A 20705-nucleotide genomic window follows, 5' to 3' on the forward strand; every position below is an offset into this window, starting at 1 on the left:
AATCCCCGGGGCAGAATCCCTGGGCCCAGCTGGGGGGGGCGGTAGGCAGTGTGGACGGAATAGGGGGAGCCTGTCCGCCGCTCGCCACCCCCCGCCGCAGCCCGGGAGCCTGAGGTCAATGCCATTTAGAAGGGTGTGCCCTGTCTCCTCAGGGGTCTGCTTCTCCTGCCTGAGTGCACCTCACAGGGTGCGGGGGGGGGGGGGGGCGCGGGGGGCGGTGATTCTTATTTAAGGAGTGATTCACCAACACTCTCATATGGCAAAAATCTCCATCTTTAACTTACGTTACTCCTGAATGCAAAAATATCCAAAGCAGCCGAACCTGCAATATTATAAAAATGTCCTGTGAAAGGCAGATCGAACGAGAGAGCCGTTACGGGGCCCGCTCTGTGCAAAATCCGAACCCATCCTGTTTCTTTTCCGATCCGACGATCGGCAGCAGCCTCGACGTGGGGGGGGTGGGCGGCTGCTTGAGGGGGAGCAGCTAAGTGTGAAGCTTCAGGCACTGAGGGTGGGAGGAGGGGCAGGGAGGCCGGGGTGGTCATTGCTGGGGGTCTGGGGGGGCAGAAGGCAGCGAGGAGGGTGAGCCTGGGGGGCAGGGGGGCAGCTGGTGCCCTGTCTTACCCGGAGCCCACACTGACGGGAGAGGCCGGAGGGTCCCCCGTCCCCCCGCCCTGGCCCAGGGCTCCGAGAAGAGGGGACCTGGGCGCTGCTTGGCCTCTAGAGGCAGCCGGGGGCGCCCATGGGAGGCAGTGTTCAGGCACAGGGACAGATGCTGTCCTGTTTCTGCCCACGGGGCAACAGGCTCAGAGGGGAGGCGTCACCTCCTGTGGCCTGACAACTGGGCACGAGCAGTCCATGAGTTTACTGGCCCGAGTCCAACCTCAGACCCTTTCGCGATGACTTTGAGGTGATGTCCCAGTCCGGCCACAGCCTGGTTCTAGAAGTCTCTCCAGTCCCCTCCATCTACAGGCTCCTAGAGGATTAAAGTGCTTTCAGTGCTTCTACCTGGAAACACTAACAAGTCTTGGTGTGAGGCGAACGGTCCCACAGGAGGAGACAGACTGCTCCCCCGGAGCCCCAGGCACCCGAGCCCACGGCCGGCTGTCCTCGCACTTGCATGCGTAGCTGCGTGCATCTGCCCAGATGTCCGCTCTGCACGTGTGCCGGCACGCCGGTGCACGCCGCATCGTCACTGAGCACAGGGAGGGGAGCCGGGGGGCCCCGTGTCCTAATCCCAGGCCTGTCCTGGACCGGCGCCGTCACACCGCGCTGGGGGCGGCCGCACATCCCGGGTCTCCCTGGAGTCTCCGAGCCGTGGGGTGCCGCTCAGACGCGGCTCTTCGGAGGGCCAAGGACGCCAGCGCCTTTTTGCCGCCACTCTTCTCCGAGGGCTTCCCTGCACCACGGGTCTTCTGAGGACGGCCCGGCCACGATCTGCCCTCGAAGGCTTTGCCACACTCGCCACCCGTGGCGCCCTGGCCGCCTGCACAGGGCTCCTTGCCCTCCGGGGCGCGCTGCTGTCCGGGCAGCTGGGCGCCGGGGCCACCCTCGCCGCCGGGCGCCAGCCGGTGCTCCCGCCGGTGCTCCAGGAGCACGAAGCCGCTCGGGAACGCCCGCCCACAGTCTCGGCGCCCGTGGGGCCTCTCCTGGTGGTGAGTGGCCTGGTGCTTGAAGAGGTTGGCCCGGCGGCCGAACGTCCGGCCGCACTCGCTGCACTCATAGGGCTTCTCGCCGCTGTGCACGCGCTGGTGCTGACTGAGCCCCGAGCATCCCCGGAAGGCCTTCCCGCACTCCTTGCACGCGAACGGCTTCTCCCCGCTGTGCACGCGCTGGTGGTGGATGAGCTGGGAGACGCCCTTGAAGGCCTTCAGGCACTGGCCGCACGCGTAGGGCTTGGCCCCGCCGTGGGTGCGCTGGTGCTCGATGAGGTTGGAGCTCCGGCCGAAGGCCTTGCCGCACTCGGGGCACGCGTACGGCCGCTCGCCGCTGTGCACACGCCGGTGCTCCAGGAGCGCGAAGCGGCGCCGGAAGGGCTTCCCGCACTCGGGGCACGCGAACGGCTTCTCGCCGCTGTGGATGACCTGGTGCTTGATGAGGTTGGAGCTGCGCGTGAACGTCTTCCCGCACTCGGGGCACGCGTACGGCTTCTCGCCGCTGTGGATGCGCCGATGCTCCAGGAGCGCGAAGCTGCGCCCGAAGAGCTTCCCGCACTCGGGGCACGCGTACGGCTTCTCGCTGCTGTGCACCACCCGGTGCTTGATGAGGTTGGAGCTGCGCGTGAACGACCTGCCGCACTGCTGACACAGGTAGCGCCTCTCCGCGGCTGCCGAGCAGCGCGGCCCGAGGACCGGCCCCGGCCCGGCCCCCCGGCCACTGCCCTGCCTCGCCTCTCCTGCCTCGCCCGGGCAGCCGCTCTGGCCTTCGTCCCCGGGGCGGTCACCCCCGCTGCAGCCTGCCTCTGGAGAAGAAGCAGCTTTCCCTCTGTGCCCCGGTGTGTCCCCCGGTGGCCCGGCTCCCTGGCTCTTGTTATTACCGGCTGGAAGGTCGGTCCTTGGGAGTTCCTCTAAGCAATGTTTCGGCTTCGAAATCGATGTCCTGGTCTTGATCCTGTCGTCTAGAAAGACAGAGAATACCCACTAGTGTCACTCGCTCCCTGGAGCTTGATTTAGGGCTCGTTCTCCCTTCTTACTCCCACACCAGAGCCCAGGAGGGATGAATCCGGAGAGGAGGACCGGCGGGAAGGCGCAAGGTGATTGCCCACACACAGGACAGGAAGGCGGGAGAACGTGGGAATGAGCTGGAAGCAGCAGAACTGCGGTGACCCCGCAGGAGGTGCTTCCTTCATCTGGAGCCTCAGCGGGAACTCCCTGTGACGTTTAGGTCTGCCACAAAAGCGAATTGCTCACCCAAAGTGGTGGCACTACCCTCCTCTGACTGCTGCTGTTTGTGAGTGGTGCGGGTGAGGCGGCCCAGGGCCCCACACTCACCTGTCTGTATCCCTGCGGCGGCCGGTGTTCCACACATGTCTGCTCCCCAGGGCCCCTCTCCTTGTTCCAGCCAGGAGACCAGGTGAGGCTTGGAGGACAAAAAGCCTGTCCATGGAAATGAAGCAGATCAGTCACTCTGGAACCCAGCCCAGCCTTAGTATCTTCAGGAACAGAGAACAAAGAACTTTCTAGAGAGGGCCACTGGGAAGGTCCAGAGTAAGGACAGAGCCTCTGTAAGGAAGGAAAGGACTATGAATGTACATGGGCCAGGCGGGCATGGTGGCGGTGAGGGGGGCCAAGAGGATAATGATGTTACCATGTTGTCTGCAGAGAGGACCGGAGGCTCGTGGGAAATGGGGAATGTGAGTGGTGATCCCAAGGGACAAGGGGCTGGAGCAGGGACCCAGAGGGGGCAAGGCCCCATGGGAGTATTAGGAAGCAGACAGAGCTGAGGAACGCCTGTGCCCCAAAAGCCCCGTTTCCACCATTCAACGGAACAGATGTCTCAGTTCCTTAGGCCAAACTCAACCGGCGATTCCAGAACTCCCCTTGAGCCTTGGATCTGCGCAGAGGGTCAGAAAGAACCAAGGGGAAGAAACTAGCCTCCCTCTGTGTGGTGAGATTACAGAGATGAGATCTGTAGGGAAGAGATGCAGCAGGGGAGCGTGCCTAGCTCCTTTCTGGATTTCTCCAGGCTCAACACCAAGTGCCCGTCTTAGCCTCGATACAAGGAAAAGGAGCAGCTCCGCTCTATAACGTGAAATGAATGTACGAGTCAACCTTGAGAAGAATGAGTTAAGTCTACAACAGTGGATATAAATATTCAAGGATAATGTGCACCCATCTTTTGCATAGAAGAGGTGCATGTGACCCCTGAGTTCATATGCAAAGTAAGTTTGATCCCCCCACCCCCACCCCGCGCGCATTTACCACTTGCAAGTCAAAAGCATCTAGCTGCAAACCATTCTACAGACACAGAAGCCAAAAGCTGGGCTGCAGCAGACTACTGCTCCCATGCAAAAATGCATTTATTCTTGGGCCCACAGTCACCAACAAAGCAACTTAAAAATAAATTGAGTTTGGAGACAGAGTAGTGGGACCGGACACGTGTGTCACATCCTTACCCAGTGACTCCAAATGGCCATAGTTCTCCAGCATCACTCTCTTGTATAGGATCCTTTGTCGGAGGTCCAGAAGCTTCCATTCTGTCTTGGTGAAGTACACAGACACGTCTTCAAATGATACCAGCACCTAAAACGAGCCATTGCTATGGCTGAGGGGCATTCGCCCCCATGAGTCCCAGGATAAGAGGGCAGCAATTAAACATGGGGTGGGGGGACCCGAGAACCCAGCATTTAAGGGGGGACCGGGAGTTGCAGGAGCTGCAAGGTGGGGGGACACGTGGAGGCGGCAGATGGAGACAATCAGGGAGCCCCACTCACCTTGGGTCTGGCCTTCAAGAGGATGGCTGCCATCGCAGGGGTGCAGACAAGCTATGGGGGTTGGAAAAGCCCAGTGTGAGATGAGGTGCACCCAACTCCACACGACCTCATCCAAGTCAGGTCCCATTCCCAGCAACTGGGGGACAGGACTTCGCCACATCCTTATGGGAGTCAGTCCAACCAACTGACACTTTCCCAAACCGAGCTTCTGTCCTCGCTCGTCACCTGGGCAGTGGGCCATCAGACAGGGAGTCTTTCTTCCTCTTTTTTGCTTCCTTCTTGCCATGCAGGCAGCACCCCACCCCGACTTTCCAGCCACCCATAGAAGCTCCACTGTCACTACCCCTTTTCCTCTGAGTGCCGGGTTGCTCACAGGAAAACTGTAGCACGCACACACACACACACACACACACACACACACAGCACTCCACCCATAAACAGACTCACTCTCCAGGAAAAGAGAAAGATGAGAATAGCAAGACGCACTTTGGGGGGATCTGCAATAGCTGGAGGGGCGCTCTCGGAAGGGGTGAGCTGAAGGCTGAGAACTGAAGGCTGGGGGCAAGCACAGACAGTAGCAGGTAAGGGCATGGCCCATATCCAGGCCTCAGACAGGCCTGGGCTTAGGGGTCCTGGTGTTGAAACTGGGGGCGGGTGGGGAGTGCAGAGGGCGAAGCCATGTGGCTGCTCTGGGGACAGAATCAGATTTCGCTGGGTCAGTTCTCAATGCTGGAGAACAGTGAGGGCAAAAGGGACTTTGCTCTGAGGATGTTATCCCCACCAACTGGAGACCACAGTGTGGAACTTCCTGGTGGGGAAGCCGAAGAACCAGGTGGTGGCTGGTGGGGCAGTGGGTCCAGGGTGCTTAGGCTGCGTGGGTGACTGCAGCTTATTTCTGCTATAGGAGAGAGGGCGACATTTTTGATACCTGCATTCTGTCATTTGGGATATTATGCTGCTTGAAATTAGCATCTCTAGCAAGGAGAGAGAGGGTATTTTGTGTATGTGTGTGTTAAGGATTAAAAACGACTTTACAGTCGGAGAAGGACAAACATTATATGTTCTCATTCATTTGGGGAATATAAATAATAGTGAAAGGGAATAGAAGGGAAGGGAGAAGAAATGTGTGGGAAATATCAGAAAGGGAGACAGAACGTAAAGACTCCTAACTCTGGGAAACGAACTAGGGGTGGTAGAAGGGGAGGAGGGCGGGGGGTGGGAGTGAATGGGTGACGGGCACTGGGGGTTATTCTGTATGTTAGTAAATTGAACACCAATAAAAAATAAATTAAAAAAAAAAACGACTTTAACACAAACAGCAGACTTCCTTAGGGTTGAAGAAACCTTACTGAGAAACAACAAAATGGGAAAGTGTTATTTGGCTCCCTTATGACTTAGGAAATTCAAGACTATATTGGCTTTATCAGGATGAAGCAGGCAAACCAAAAAGGCTGGAAAACACCCTCCACATGATTAGCCACGGATCTTCTAAAATTCTCAGAAAAGTAGTGAAGCAATGCCAGCTTATCTCATTCCAATAAGAGCTACCCTTAGAGTCAGGCCAAGGGCGGACTGTCCTGTGTGGTCGGTGGGCCCAGTGCCCAAGGGCAGGCTGTCTCGCGATGGGTGCAGCTTCCATCAAGTGCCTAGGATGGGAAGGACATACACAAATGAGACTTGAGAAATAAAAACTCCTCCTCCTTCAAAAAAAAAAAAAAAAAAGAGAGGGCGAGGGGACAGGGTCCCAAGGCACTTAAATTCCTGCAAGGTCCCTCATCACCCAGGATCAGCTGTCAATCAACATTGGCCCAGAATAAGTAAACTCATATATCAGATGAAGAAATTTCTATTAATCAGAGAGGAAGACTCCTTTTGGGTGGGATGCACACTGAGACCACTGGGTGGAAGACCCAGGGAGAGGGGATGGCCACATGATGTCAAAATGTCCTCCCCTGTGCACTGCTGGCCACGCGACAGAAAACCAGCCTGAGGGCTGGACGGAGGCAGCAAGGACCTGCTGTGAGGACGGACGCCACCCCAGGGGAGCGCCCAAGGCTCTTGCCAAAGCTCCACCCAATTCTCACCCAGCCTTGGGACCCCACACCCAGTTCATAGGGAAGAAGGAGCACTTCAACCCGCCCTGTGAGGAAGCAACCAGCACGTCTGTCTTCGGCTCTTGTCTTCGGCTCAGGTCGTGATCCCAGGGTCTTGGGATTGAGTCCCCGCAGGGAGCCTGCTTCTCCCTCTGCCTGTGTCTCTGCCTCTCTCTCTCTCTGGGTCTTTCATGAATAAATAAATAAAATCTTAAAAAAAAACGGCCAGTAGTCAAGTGCACCCTCCTGATGAGACGCTGGCGTGCAGGAAAGGGGAGTCAAAGGCACCGGGGACTCTGACAGGAGACTGCGGGGCGGCTCTCGGAGGACAGCGGGCGGGGGCCCAGTGGTGCTGCTCACAGTGGTGTTGGATGGATAATGGCCCTGGGTCATGGAAGGACATGTCCTTCTGGAAGCACTTAGGGAGAAAGCAGCGTGGGAACTTATTTTAAAATATTAGCCCTTAGAAACGACAAATACCCACCATTTGCTTCGACGTGGATGGACCTGGAGGGTATTATGCTGAGTGAAGTAAGTCAAGCGGAGAAGGACAAACATTATATGGCCTCATTCATTTGGGGAATATAAAAAATAGTGAAAGGGAATAAAGGGGAAAGGAGAGAAAATGAGTGGGAATTATCAGAAAGGGAGACAGAACATGAGAGACTCCTAACTCTGGGAAATGATCAAGGGGTAGTGGAAGGGGAGGTGGGCGGGGGGTGGGGGTGACTGGGTGACGGGCACTGAGGGGGGCACTTGGCGGATGAGCACTGGGTGTTATGCTATATGTTGGCAAATTCAACTCCAATAAAAAAATCTAAAAAAAAAATATTTCAGCAAAAACAAAGGAAAGAGAAAAGGGGGGGAGGGAAGGGGAAACAAAGCGAGGAGCAAACATGAGGCAGGAGGGAGGCCTCTGAGCTGAACAGCTGCGCCCTATTAGGCTCCCCCCCCCCTCTGTTGGCTTAATGCCCTCCCGCTCTGATCAAAAGGGAAAGTGGTCTGCTGCCGCCTCAGGACATCAACACAGCGACCACGTGACTCAGCACTTTCACTCCCAGGTGTATGTTCAAAAGACCTGGAAACAGGTGTTCACACGACACCGTCTGCAGCCAGGCTAACTGCAGCCTAGGACAGCAGCCGGAAGGCGGACACGACCCAAGGCGGTGCACAGACCAGATGTGGTCTGTACACACGACGGAATGTTCTGGCGCCGTGAAGGGGAGTGAGGTGCTGATCCACGCTACAGGGTGGATGAACTTGGGAGCCACCGCGCTCAGCGAGAAAAGCCAGACACGGATACAAAATGCCTCACACAGGATGATTCCACGTATATGAGGAGACCTGATACTTCACAAGAGTTGTCTTGACCTAGTTTTGAGGTCAGGTGCGAAAATTGTCTTTTCTCTGCCCTTTGCGGGCACTTTGCTAAGCCCCCGCCCCAATGATCTCCCTCATTGGGGCGCCTCCCTCTGGGACCACTAAGCACACCCCCCCATCTGGCTCCCACACTCCGGGGCCAGGTACCAGACAAGCAGGGACAGCTCCAGTGCCAGAGCCGGAGGATACCATCCCCACTCTGCACGGGGCTCCTGCAGGAACTACCGACCCCTACCCCAGGTGCCCCCCCACGTGGCCCCACGGGGCAGCTTCCTGTCTCTCGCAGCCCTAAGCAACACAGTTCTGCCTTTCATCACTCCGAATGTCACTGACCTGTGATTTGCCATCAAAAAAATCTTTGAGTCTTATAAAAGGGTGGCCCCTGCGGCACAGGGAAATCCCGAGGGTCAGAGAGCAGATGGGGAGGGCATGGAGACCAATGGCTCCATGGAAGGGGCTTCTCCCTGGGGTGATAAAAAGGTTCTGGAACTAGAAAGAGGTGGTGCTTGCCCAACACCGTGGATGTATTTCATGCCCCTGGATTGTTGGCTCTACAGCCAACAATTTTATGTTCTGTGAAAATCATCTCAAAAATCAAAGGGGGAAGGCGGGACGCCTGGGTGGCTCAGTGGTTGAGCATCTGCCTTCGGCCCAGGGCGTGATCCCACGGTCCTGGGATCCAGTCCCACATCGGGCTCCCTACAGGGAGCCTGCTTCTTCCTCTGTCTGTGTCTCTGCCTCTCTCTGTGTGTCTCTTATGAATTAATAAAATCTTAAAAAAAAAAGATTAAATGGGGAAGGTGTCACTGTCAAGTAATCCTTCTGATGTCCACAGGTTACATATGTTTTGAGAAATAGCACAAACTTCTTTGCCATGACTGTACTGCTAGGTCATGATCCATTTTGGAAAATCCACAAGTCGAAAGGAAGAAGTGTTATCCCTAGCCCCCCGCACCCCCAGCATGCTGGGCTCCCCTCTGAGCCCCCAAGAGAGAAGAGATGCTTGAGCTGTGACCTCCTGAGGGAAACACCATGCACAGGGGGAGCCAACGCTGAAGCTCAACGCCACGAGGCGCACCCAGGCGAGCCAGCCATGCGAAGCGGTCACACCCAAGTGTCCATCCCTGAGACCTAGGCCCCCAAAGGCAGCATACTTTCAAGTCTCGGAAAGAAAGATATGGCAAGCTCTCCTTATGGACCCTAATGCCAAGTAGGAAAGGGGGGACACTCCTGAGCACGCGCATAAGGAAGGACCAGGAAGGTGGGATGCCTGAGCAAAGGAGAAGCTGAAGGATGATTGCAGGCCATGAAAACTCAGGTCTCCCCGAAACCCGAAACCCGAAACCCGACACTAAGCATACAGGGGAAGGGCCTCAGAGAGCAGTGCCTCAGGCAAGAAGCCAGGAAGGCCCCTCGGCCTGGTGAGCAGGTGCCCGGCATCCTCCAGGGCTGGCGCACCCCAAGGAGGGGAGCGGAGTCCCACCGTGCTCCGTGCTCGAGGCCTGGCCCAGGTGAAGCCGAGTGTGACCCCCGCCCCCGCCCCGGGGAAGGAGACCGGTGCTGCGAAGTGACATGCATCATGGCTCAGGGAAGGGAGAGGCAGCCCGTGGGCTTCGCTGCTGATGCCTCCAGGAGACCACGAGATGGGGCTATTTCCCCAGAAAAAGAAAACAGAAAACAAACAAACAAACAACGTGAAAGGCAGGCAGCACTGCCACCGGCCGATGAGGGAGACAGAACATAGACCCCTAACTCTGGGAAACGAACTAGGGGTGGTGGAAGGGGAGGAGGGCGGGGGTGGGGGTGACTGGGTGACGGGCACTGAGGGGGGCACTTGACGGGATGAGCACTGGGTGTTATTCTGTATGTTGGCAAATTGAACGCCAATAAAAAATAAATTCATTATTAAAAAAAATAAACTAGAAAAAAAAAGGAATTGGGGCTGTTTCATCTGCAAGGAGTGACGCAGGGCGGCTGCAGTCAGGCTCCTTCCTTCCTGGTGGAAGTTGCCCTGAGCTCCAGCAATTCAACACCCCAAGTCCCTCCTCCTGGCGCCGGGAGTCTTCCCTGGGGATCACAGCACTTGCTACCCACCTGGTGGAAGGGCCTGGGGCCCCAGGGAGGCCACAGGTCAGCCCAGGGTCTTCAGGGCTGCCCGACCTGGCAAAGCCCCCACCCATGACGATCATCCTTGCTACTGCTGTACCCCTGCCCTGGGGGACGGGGGGGGGGGTGGGCAGAGGCCGAAGCGCACATAAAGAGAGCCATCTCCTAATGGGGTTCTGTCCTTCCCTGCTCAGCGGCCTCCCCGGGGTGCCCGCCTGACCCAGAGTAAACCCACCTGGCCCTTCCCCACCTCACCGTCCCCTCCTCCCACCCGCTTGCTCCCTGTGCTCCTGCCACACTGCCCTCTGAGCATTCCCTCCCGAGCACCATGCCACTCATACCTCAGGGCCTTTGCACTGGTTGTTCGTCGGTGTGGAACAGTGTCATCTCCTAGCCACACTACTTAAACTTGTAACCCAACTCCTCCCCAGCCTTCCTCTGCTCTCTTCCCTCCGGGGCACGCACCGCCATGGAACACAGCCTAATTCGGAGTTTACAATGTCTGTGCCCTGCCACTGGCACTGGACCCCCGGTGGGGCGACAGGTCTGCAGCGGCCTGGCCCACCCTGGCTGCCCCGATGATCTGCTGGGCCCGAGGGCTGCAAGAACTAGTTCCCCCGGCTCCGCTCGGCTCACTCCCTCTCCGGCTCTTGAGGGGCTTCCGTCCCACCAACGTTTGGCACCAGCAAGGGGCAGGCCCCTGAGGCGCGGGGACACGTGCGGGACCCTCACGGCCTGTGCCCGCGGAGCGGAGTGCGGGACCTCGCACCGCCAGCCACCCCGCGCTCCCCAGCACCGAGGCGCAAGAACCCACACTTACCCGGTGCCGGTGCTCTCTTCCAGCCCTGGGGGCAGGGGCAAAGCGCGGTCGCAGGAGACGACCTGGGACACACAGAGGCTGCCTTTCCCGGGGCGTCCCCTGGCCCCTCGCCCCTCGCCACCTGCCGGGCCGGCGTGCCGGGCTCCGCGGGCCCCCTCCCCGCCCAGGCTGTCCCCCGCCCCCCGCCCCCCGCAGGCCCGAGACAAGGCTGCCGCCTCCGAGAAGCCCTCCGGGACAACGGCCCCGGGAGACGGCCGGATTCCCTGCCGGGTGTCGTCCCGGCGCCGCTGCGGCGAGGCGCGTTCTGCGGGGCCGTCGTCCGTCCAGCGGACCAGCGCCGAGCGGCCCGGGGCGCGGGCGGGGAGCAGGCGGGGCCGGAGCGGCGCGGCGTGGAAACCCGGCGCGGGGGGTGGGGGGCATGGAGCATGCGCGGCGCGGCGGGAGCGCGGCCCGGCCTCGCGAGTCCCCGCGCGCCCCACGGGGGTCCTGGCCCGACTCCCCGCGCGCGCCCCGGCACCTCTGCTTCCCATCCGGGCGGCTTCCAGGACTTGGGGCGCAGCGGTCCGCCCGCCGCGGTGCCCCCAGGGGACAGGGGAGGGGCGGCATTGGCCCAACACCTCCCATGGGACAGAACCGGGGCCTTTCCGTCCGGCCTGTCGTCTGTGCAGCGGTTCCGGATCCATGAGACCCTGCAGGGCACCCAGGAAGACACGGGCGCCCTTAAGCCAGGAGGGCAAAGCTGAGAAAATGGGGTGCCCTGAGCAGGCACTGGGGAGGGGCCCCGCCCGTGCAGACACGGAGGGAAAGAGAGTAGTGAGAAGAGCTGCATCCGTCTCCCCTCTGCCGCCCCCCCCCACCCCCCGCCCCACCTTCTGCACGGTGAGCCCTTGGGGTATCCTTTTTCCAACAGGTCACCATTCAGGTGGCAGAACCAGGATTGAAATGCACGGCCTACCCGGGACACGCGCCACCCCCCCCCCCCCACCCCGCCCCAGAATGAATTCCTGGAGATCAGGACTGTGAGAAAGGAGGTCAAAGAAAAGCAACAGGAAGACGCAGCTTACTGTGGGGCTCCCCCTTGTTTCACCCAGTCCCAGGGTGGGGGTCGGGGTGGTGGGAATTGAGCACAAGGTGGGCACCCCCTCTGCCTCTGAGCTGTACCCCTTCTTACAAAACCAGAGCTCAGGCACTTCTTTCTTCCCAATGGCCCTAAGCCCTGGTCGGGACAGCCTTGGTTTTTAGTGAGAGCTCTTCAGCATGCCCATGCTTTCGGGAGGGCAGCCGCTTGCCCCCCGCTTTAGCGGGAGAGCTAGGACACCCACTTAGGGTGCTTCTGGCTGCAGGGAGCAGGCCTCATAGGAAGCCAAGGGCAGCACAGCTTTGGGGACCCTTCCTCGGAACTGAGGCAGAGAGGTCGCCTGTGGTCCCTCTCTGAGCTCTGATGCTCAATCTTGTCCTCTCACCTGGTGACTGGCTGAGCCGGCCTGGGTCTGGGCTCTTGAGGTACAACTGGGTGAACAGTGGTCCCTCAAAAGATGTGTCATGTCCTAATTCGTGGAACCTGTGACTGACCTTTTCAGGAAAAAGTATCTTTCTTCGCAGATGTGATGGAGGTAAGAATCTTGAAATCATCTTGGGTTCTCCAAATGTGCCCTAAATCTGATGACCAGGATCCTTATTTTTTTAATAGTATTTATTTATTTGAGAGAGAGAGAGAGAGAGCACGTAGAAACAGGGTTGCAGGACGGAGGGAAAAGTAGGCTCCCCACTGAGCAGGGAGCCTGTTGTGGGGCTCTATCCCAGGACCCTGGGACCATGATCTGAGCCGAAGGCAGATGCTTCACTGACTGAGCCCCCCAGGCGCCCCGACAAGGGTCATTATAAGAGACAGAAGATACACATGAAGAGAAGTCCACATGCTGACAAAGACAGAGGCTGGGGTGGTGCAGCCCCAAAGCCAGGAATGCTTAGAGCCCCATGAAACTGGACAAGGCAAGGAAGACGTCTCCGCTCCCTGACTCTGGAAGGAGTGCAACCCTGCCCACACCTCTATTTTGGGCTCTGGCCTCCAGAACCATGAGATAATACATTCTTACTGTTTCAAGCTACCTGGTTTGTGGGAATTTGTTGCAGCAGCCCCAGAAAACTCATACACAAGGGAGGGGCCTGGTCATGAGCCAGCAAGGGAAGGGGCTGCGCCTCTATGCCCCCCATCAGCTAGGAGTAATGGGAGGGGGCAACTGTGGATAAGGTAGCCCCTTTGGCCTTGGGCATTCAACCCTTACGGGAGGGAGGGAGCAAGAGCCTGAGGACACGGGGAAGGTGCTAGAAGTGCATTCCAGCATCCACTGCAGCGTGCAATGGCTGTAACAGGGCTATACAAATAGAGAAAAGAGAGACAATGCACAATTGTGTTCCACGGTTTTGGGTTACCATTAACTAAAGTTAGTTGGAGGGTATTATGCTGAGTGAAATAAGTCAATCGGAGAAGGACAAACATTATATGGTCTCATTCATTTGGGGAATATAAAAAATAGTGAAAGGGAATAAAGGGGAAAGGAGAGAAAATGAGTGGGAAATATCAGAGAGGGAGACAGATCATGAGAGACTCCTAACTCTGGGAAACGAACTAGGGGTGGTGGAAGGGGAGGAGGGTAGGGGGTGGGGGTGACTGGGTGATGGGCACTGAGGGGGGCACTTGGCTGGATGAGCACTGGGTGTTATTCTATATGTTGGCAAATTGAACACCAATAAAAAATAAATTTATAAAATAAAAAAATAAAGTTAGTCTGGAGAGCATCAGGATGCCTGAAGCAAAAGAAATGGATAAACCAGGACATCTGGGGGACTCAGTGGTTGAGCGTTTGCCTTGGGCTCAGGGTGTGACCCCGGAGTCCCAGGATCAAGTCCCGAATCAGGCTCCCCACAGGGAGCCTGCTTTTCCCCTCTATGTTCCTGCCTCTCTTTCTGTGTCTCTCATGAATAAATAAATAAAATATTTTATGGTCTCATTCATTTGGGGAATATAAAAAATAGTGAAAGGGAATAAAGGGGAAAGGAGAGAAAATGAAAATATCAGAGGGAGACAAAACATGAGAGACACCTAACTCTGGGAAACGAATAAGGGGTAGTGGAAAGGGAGGTGGGCGGGGGTGGGGGTGACTGGGTGACGGGCACTGAGGGGGGCACTTGGTGGGATGAGCACTGGGTGTTATGCTATATGTTGGCAAATTGAACACCAATAAAAAATAAAAAATAATAAGTTAAACATTTTTTTTCTTAAAAAAAAAAAGAAATTGATAAGCCCATAATTGTTATCAGGGGGAAAATTTTCCTTCTAGATTTTTTCTATTTTTTTTTTCTTATGAGGAGTTTCAAACACACACCAAGCCTAGAGTAATGAAACGAAAGCCCGCGGCACAGTGGCCAGCTCCAACAGTGACTTGCACACGGCCATCCTGCTCCATCCCTCCTCCCACCTCCTTCCCTTATTGTGGAGGGAGGCCCAGCCTTCCTTGAGAGAGGCTGCCCCACCCCCACCCCCCACCCCAGCCAGGGAACGGTGCCCTGAGCGCCACAAGCCCAGATTTGGCCACTCTGCAATAGGTCCCAGGGACCTCAGTGGGGAAAGGGACTGAGGAGGAGTCCAGGGGAATCTCAAATTGTCAGTGGGAAGTGAGGGAGCCTCTTGCTGGGGAGGAAGGGGCTTGTGCCAGGGGTGGGAAGGCCAGGCCTAAGGAGGCCATGGGACAAATTTGCAGGGGGCGGCCTCTGGGGTGGTGCCTGCAAAGGATACCCCCCACCCCCCTCCGCTGTGTGCTGTGGCTGACTTGCTCTGCCAGCCCATTCATGGAGGGGGCGGTCTGGGGCACCTGCAGAGCCTGGAGTGGTGTCCTCTAGGCCCCAGACACTAGCTGAGGTTGACAGAGCCCAGGCCTGACTACAACATGTGAGGTGAGCTTGTTTGTGAACAGATGTACAAGACAAGCTGTTTCTTTTCTTTTTTCTTTTTCTTTTTCTTTATTCATTCATGAGAGACGCAGAGACACAGGTAGAGGGAGAAGCAGGCTGCCAGTGGGGAGTCCGGTGGGGGACTCGATCCCAGATCCCAGAATCCCAGGGGTCATGACCTGAGCCGAAGGCGGACGCTCAACTGCTGAGCCTCCCAGGCGCCCCAAGACAAGCTGTTTCTATGCAGGTCCCCTCACCTCTGCATGGATGGAGTGTGGAGGGGCGTCCAAACCGTAGCCCTGGGAGACAGGGGCCCTGGGGCGCGCTGTAGCTGGGGACGCACATGGTAGTCGGTGCTCCAGGTCACATGGTCAGCACACCAAGTGGCGCGTGGCTCATGTGGTGGGGGATGTCCTGTCACACGCGGGGCCAGTCCTCATACCCTTGGGGCCCTCAGAGCCAGGCTGGTGGGGGCAGCGATGCTGGGATTGGGTGCCAGGAGGGAGCAAAGCCCTCCCTTCCAAACAGGCCACTTTGGCATTTGTGGGTCAGAAGCTCAGCTGGAGCCGGAGGTCTTCTGATGACTGCAGTTGTTGCTCCGGGCCCTGAATGTCCCAGAGGGCAGCCACCATGGTCCCTTTGCCGTGTCTCCTCACTGTGGCCACCACTGTCCCCCACCGTGTGTCCCTAGGTGCCACACTGCCCCAAGACCCGGCCTCTTTCTAGTGTCAAGTCTTGGCTCTGGCATCCGGCTGCTCTGTGGGTCGGGGAAGGCCTGTCGGTAGCAATCGGGACCCGCGCTTCCTCGATCCCGCCCAGAGAGAGAGAAGCCCTCCTCAGACAGAATGTGGATCCTTCCCTTCCTCTCTGTGGGCCATCTGGGTGATGGGCTGCCCAGATCACTAATAGTCGCCCTAGGAATGCCATGCGCCGCTGGCCTTGGACCACTCAGGTGTCCCTCTGGGTTTGAGGATGGGGGGTTACCATCCCTTGAGCTGCACGGGGGAGGGACAGACACACGTAGCAAAGATGAAAGGGGAAATGGCTTCTGGGCGAGCAGCCAGCAGTGTCCTGTCTCCAGGCATTCCTTTGGGCGACAGGGACTGTGGCCAGAAGGAACACCAGCTTTTCCAAGATGTCCTGGTGGAGGGGAGGGTAACTTTGCAGGAGCCCAGGACAGTTGCTCAGCCCGAGGCCGACCTGCCACCAGCTGTACCTCGCTCTCCAGTGACCATTCTCACTAGCGGCCCATCCCCTGGCCCATGCCTACACTTGGGAGGTGGGGGCAGGTAAGGCATGTCTGTATGTGGATTTGTCCTTGGGCCGCCTGGAATTTTCCATGACGCCCCACTTCTGTCCCAAGCCCAGACGTGTCCTCAGAGTCCCTACCCCTTATATCCAGCTGCATTCTAGACATCTGCACTTGGATGCTTCCAACTCACATGTCCAAAATGGAACTCATGATTTTCTACCCAGGCTGGTGCTTTTCCCGAGCCCCCAGCCACAGCGAGTGGAATCCCCGTACACTCACGCCAAAGGCCAGAAATTGAGGCTGTACCCCTTGCTCACCTTCCCCATCCAATTATTCCTAGTGTTTGGTTAGGTCTCCACGTGTTTTAGGTCTGTTAAATCTGCCCCATCAGTTCCATGCCACTGCCACTGCTGTTGCTCAGGCCACTGCCATCTATCATGGGACAGCCCCCGGTGCCTCTCAATAGGCTTTCTGCCTCCACTTCGTCCCCCCCTATCATTCTTCCAAAAGAAAGCCAGATGAAGGATCTGGAAATAGAATGTGATCATGTCACACGCACACAAGTGAGTGCACTTGCACCGCTGACTTCGAACTTTTCAAGGTGTTCCCAACTCTTTTAGGTAAAGACCAGCCTCTCCTTGAGGCCCATGAAAACTGCCCGGTCTGTTCTCTCTAGCCTCAGTGCATGACACTCGCCTCTGCTCCTGCCACACTGGTCTTCTTTCAGTCTGATGCTCACCAGGTTTCTTTCAGCCCCAGGACCTTTGCACAGGCAGTTCCGTCAACTGATGTGTAGCCCACCTCCCCAAAGAAGAGCAGAAAATGCCAGGTCTGCATGCTCTCAGCTTCCCTTGGCTAATGCATGGTTTCACGACCCTGGCCCCATCAGTCAGAAGCACCTGCTGCCAACTGAATCCAGAGCTGGGAAGAAGCAGGGGCCACACATATTCCACTAGAGTGGGTGGGTGACAGCAGGGGCAGTTAAGACCTGTTTGCTGGGGAGTGGCTGCAGCCGTGGTTCTCGTGACAGCGCTCGCATCTTACATTGCTGGTGCAAACCAGTGTCTGTGCCCAGTTGTGGGAGGGGGCTTCCGAGGTGCCTTCACTAGCCCAGAGCAGCAGTGGGATTCAGACCCTCGCTCCTCTCTGCAAAGCCTCCAAGGAGGGCACTTGATGGGATGAGCGCTGGGTGTTATCTGTTGGCAAAATCGAACTTAAATAAAAACAAATTAAAACAAATAAAAAAAAAAGCCTCCAAGCCTGGCCCTCCAGCCCTCTGCAAATGCCTGTGGGACACCCGCCATCCTTCAGCTTATTCCCTTTGTGCTTCCAGCAACCAGTCTGCTTCTGTCATGTGCAACTAAGAACTACGATGGACTAAGGTTCTGCAGAGGCTGTGTGATCTCCCACTGCGTTAGGTAGTCCCTGCCCCGGGCTCAGGGGGGCTGTGGGCTCTTGGAGCTTGGCAGGTCTTTATGCAATCCTTTATCGGCTCTTCTTACTCCAGCCTTCTTTTAACATTGCTGTTTGTTAATAGTTATGAATATTTAGAGGCTTCATATTACTTGTTGGAAACCAGATTGAGAGAAAGGATATGTTTTGAGAAACTGAGAGGAAAAAAGATCTAAAGAAAGAAAGAAAACAACGGAACAGAACCCCAGTGATCTGTGGAACAGTATGACCAAAGGCTTAATGTGTGTATTTGGGATCCTAAGAGAGAAGAGAGAGAATGGGAGGAAAAACTGCTTAAAGAAAAAGTGACATTTTCAAAATTGGGAGCTAGACACAATTTGCAGATTCAACAAGTTCTGTGAGCCCCAAGGAAGAGAAATAAAGAAAAGTCACATGTAGTCGCATCCTGGTCAGAATAATAAATAAAGAGAAAATCTGGAAAACAGTCAGAAAGCAGTACCTTTAGCTAACCTTTAACAAGAACCCCACTGAGTTCTCATCAGAAACAATGGGCATCAAGAGTCAATTGGACTGCATTTTAAAGGGCTGAACAGGGCACTTGGGTGGCTCAGGGTGTGATCCCGGGGTCCTGGGATTGAGTCCCACATCAGGCTTCCCGCAGGGAGCCTGCTCCTCCCTCTGCCTGTGTCTCTGCCTCTCTTTGTGTGTCTCTCATGAATAAATAAATAAAATATTTAAAAAATATATAAAGTGTCATACAACAACAAAAGACAGCTTTCAACTCAGAACTCTCTATCTCTGGGGAAAAGATTATTCAGAAATGAAGTTGAAATAAGGACCTTTTCAGAGAAATGAAAGCCAAGAGAATTCCTCAATAGACCTGTGCTAATAGAAATGATAAAGGAGGTCTTTCAATCTAAGGAAACACGATAGTGGAAGGAAAATTTGATTTTGGGGTAGAGATGACGAACACCAGAAATGGTAAACACGTAGGCAAATATTAAAAAAAAAACCCACATACTTGCTTTTGCTTTGTTTTTAATACATATGACTATTTATTTATTTTTAAGATTTTATTTATTTATTTATTTATGTATGTATGTATGTATGATAGACATAGAGAGAGAGAGAGAGAGAGAGAGAGAGGCAGAGACACAGGAGGAGGGAGAAGCAGGCTCCACGCCGGGAGCCCGATGCGGAACTCGATCCCGGGACTCCAGGATCGCGCCCTGAGTCAAAGGCAGGCGCCAAAGTAGGGATGAGCCTGGCTGAGCCACCCAGGGATCCCACATACTATTATTTAAAGTAAATATTATAATTGCATATTGCAGGTTTTTAAAATTTTTTTTTTATATTGCAGGGTTTATACTACAGGTAGACCTAATACACATGGCAACTACAGCATAAGGACTGAGGTAGGCGGGGAATGAATCTATCTGGTGGAAATCTTTTACTTATCTAAAGTAGTACAGTATTGATCACAAGTAGACAAGTGAACAGTTAAGGATATATATATATAGTCTCTAGAGCAACCACAACAAATCAAGGCAAAGTGATAATTTCTTTAAAAAGCAATAGACAGGAGGTGCCCGGGTGGCTCAGTCAGTGAAGCGGCTGCCTTCGGCTCACGTCATGATCCCGGGGTCTTGGGATCCAGCCCTGCGGGCTTTCTGCTCGGCGGGGAGCCTGCTTCTCCTTCTCCCTCTGCCGCTCTATTGCCTTCTCTCAAATAAATAAAACAAATCCTGAACAAAAACAATGGACAAGTGAAAATGGAATTTAAAATAATCATCTCAGGCAGGAAAAGGGGAACATAGGAACAAAGATAGACTAAACGTTTGTGTCCTTACCAAAATTCACACATCACATCCTCAGGCCCAATGAATTAGGAGGTAAGGACTGGGAGGTGATTAGGTCATAGGGAGGAGTCTTTTTTTTTAATTTTTTTAATTTATTTTTTATTGGTGTTCAATTTACTAACATACAGAATAACCCCCAGTGCCCGTCACCCATTCACTCCCACCCCCCGCCCTCCTCCCCTTCTACCACCCCTAGTTCGTTTCCCAGAGTTAGCAGTCTTTACGTTCTGTCTCCCTTTCTGATATTTCCCACACATTTCTTCTCCCTTCCCTTATATTCCCTTTCACTATTATTTATATTCCCCAAATGAATGAGAACATATAATGTTTGTCCTTCTCCGACTGACTTACTTCACCCAGCATAATACCCTCCAGTTCCATCCACGTCGAAGCAAATGGTGGGTATTTGTCATTTCTAATGGCTGAGGAATATTCCATTGTATACATAAACCACATCTTCTTTATCCATTCATCTTTCGTTGGACACCGAGGCTCCTTCCACAGTTTGGCTATCGTGGCCATTGCTGCTATAAACATCGGGGTGCAGGTGTCCCGGCGTTTCATTGCATTTGTATCTTTGGGGTAAATCCCCAACAGTGCAATTGCTGGGTTGTAGGGCAGGTATATTTTTAACTCTTTGAGGAACCTCCACACAGTTTTCCAGAGTGGCTGCACCAGTTCACATTCCCACCAACAGTGCAGGAGGGTTCCCCTTTCTCCGCATCCTCTCCAACATGTGTTGTTTCCTGCCTTGTTAATTTGCCCCATTCTCACTGGTGTGAGGTGGGATCTCATTGTGGTTTTGATTTGTATTTCCCTGATGGCAAGTGATGCAGAGCAGTAGGGAGGAGTCTTTGAATGGGATTAGTGCCCTTGTAAGGGAGACTCCAGAGAGGTTCCTCATGCCCTTCGGCCATGTGATGATATGAGAGATGATGAAGAGAAGGTGAGAAGATGGCTGTGTGTTACCTGGGAAGTGGGCTCTCTTCAGATATAGAACGTACCAGAACCTTAATCTTGGATTTCCCAGCCTCCAAAAGTGTGACAAATAAAGGTTTGTTGTTTGTAGGAACCGCAATCTATAGTATTTTGTTATAGCAGCCTGATGAGCCGACAAAGACAGTAAAAGCATATACGTAAAAAAACCCAAAAAACAAAAAAACAAAAAGAAAAAAATAAAAGCATATACATAATTCCTACTATTCAAAAATCATACTCAGTGTTAGTGGGCTACACAGTCGGATTTAAAGGCAGATATTGTCAGAAGAAAGAGCAAGGATTTTGCTATTTCCAAGGGACACAACTTAAAAATGAAGATTCAGATAAGGACGCCTGGGTGGCTCAGTGGTTTAGCATCTGCCTTTGGCTTAGGGGTGATCCTAGGGTCCCCGGGATCGAG

General features: G+C 54.9%; 1 protein-coding gene across 3 annotated transcripts; it reads right to left on the reverse strand.

Annotated features, from left to right (window-relative positions):
- Window positions 1-328: 328 nt before the first annotated feature.
- On the reverse strand, window positions 329-11195 carry ZFP92 (ZFP92 zinc finger protein). Of its 3 annotated transcripts, none has more exons than XM_072818227.1 (6): window positions 10832-11195; window positions 5981-6078; window positions 4433-4483; window positions 4115-4241; window positions 2991-3095; window positions 329-2617 (listed from the first exon to the last, which is right to left on the reverse strand). In XM_072818227.1, the coding sequence occupies exons 3-6, from the start codon at window positions 4463-4465 to the stop codon at window positions 1263-1265; spliced, it is 1620 nt and encodes a 539-aa protein (XP_072674328.1). In that variant the 5' UTR covers window positions 4466-4483; window positions 5981-6078; window positions 10832-11195; the 3' UTR covers window positions 329-1262. The 3 variants fall into 3 exon arrangements, with proteins under 3 accessions (XP_072674328.1, XP_072674329.1, XP_072674330.1); XM_072818228.1 differs by lacking the exon at window positions 10832-11195 and adding an exon at window positions 6572-10798; XM_072818229.1 differs by lacking the exons at window positions 4433-4483; window positions 5981-6078; window positions 10832-11195 and adding an exon at window positions 3594-3740.
- Between the last annotated feature and the right edge of the window lie 9510 nt (window positions 11196-20705).

This window comes from Canis lupus, chromosome X (genome assembly GCF_048164855.1).
Source record: "Canis lupus baileyi chromosome X, mCanLup2.hap1, whole genome shotgun sequence".
NCBI classification, from domain to species: domain Eukaryota; kingdom Metazoa; phylum Chordata; class Mammalia; order Carnivora; family Canidae; genus Canis; species Canis lupus.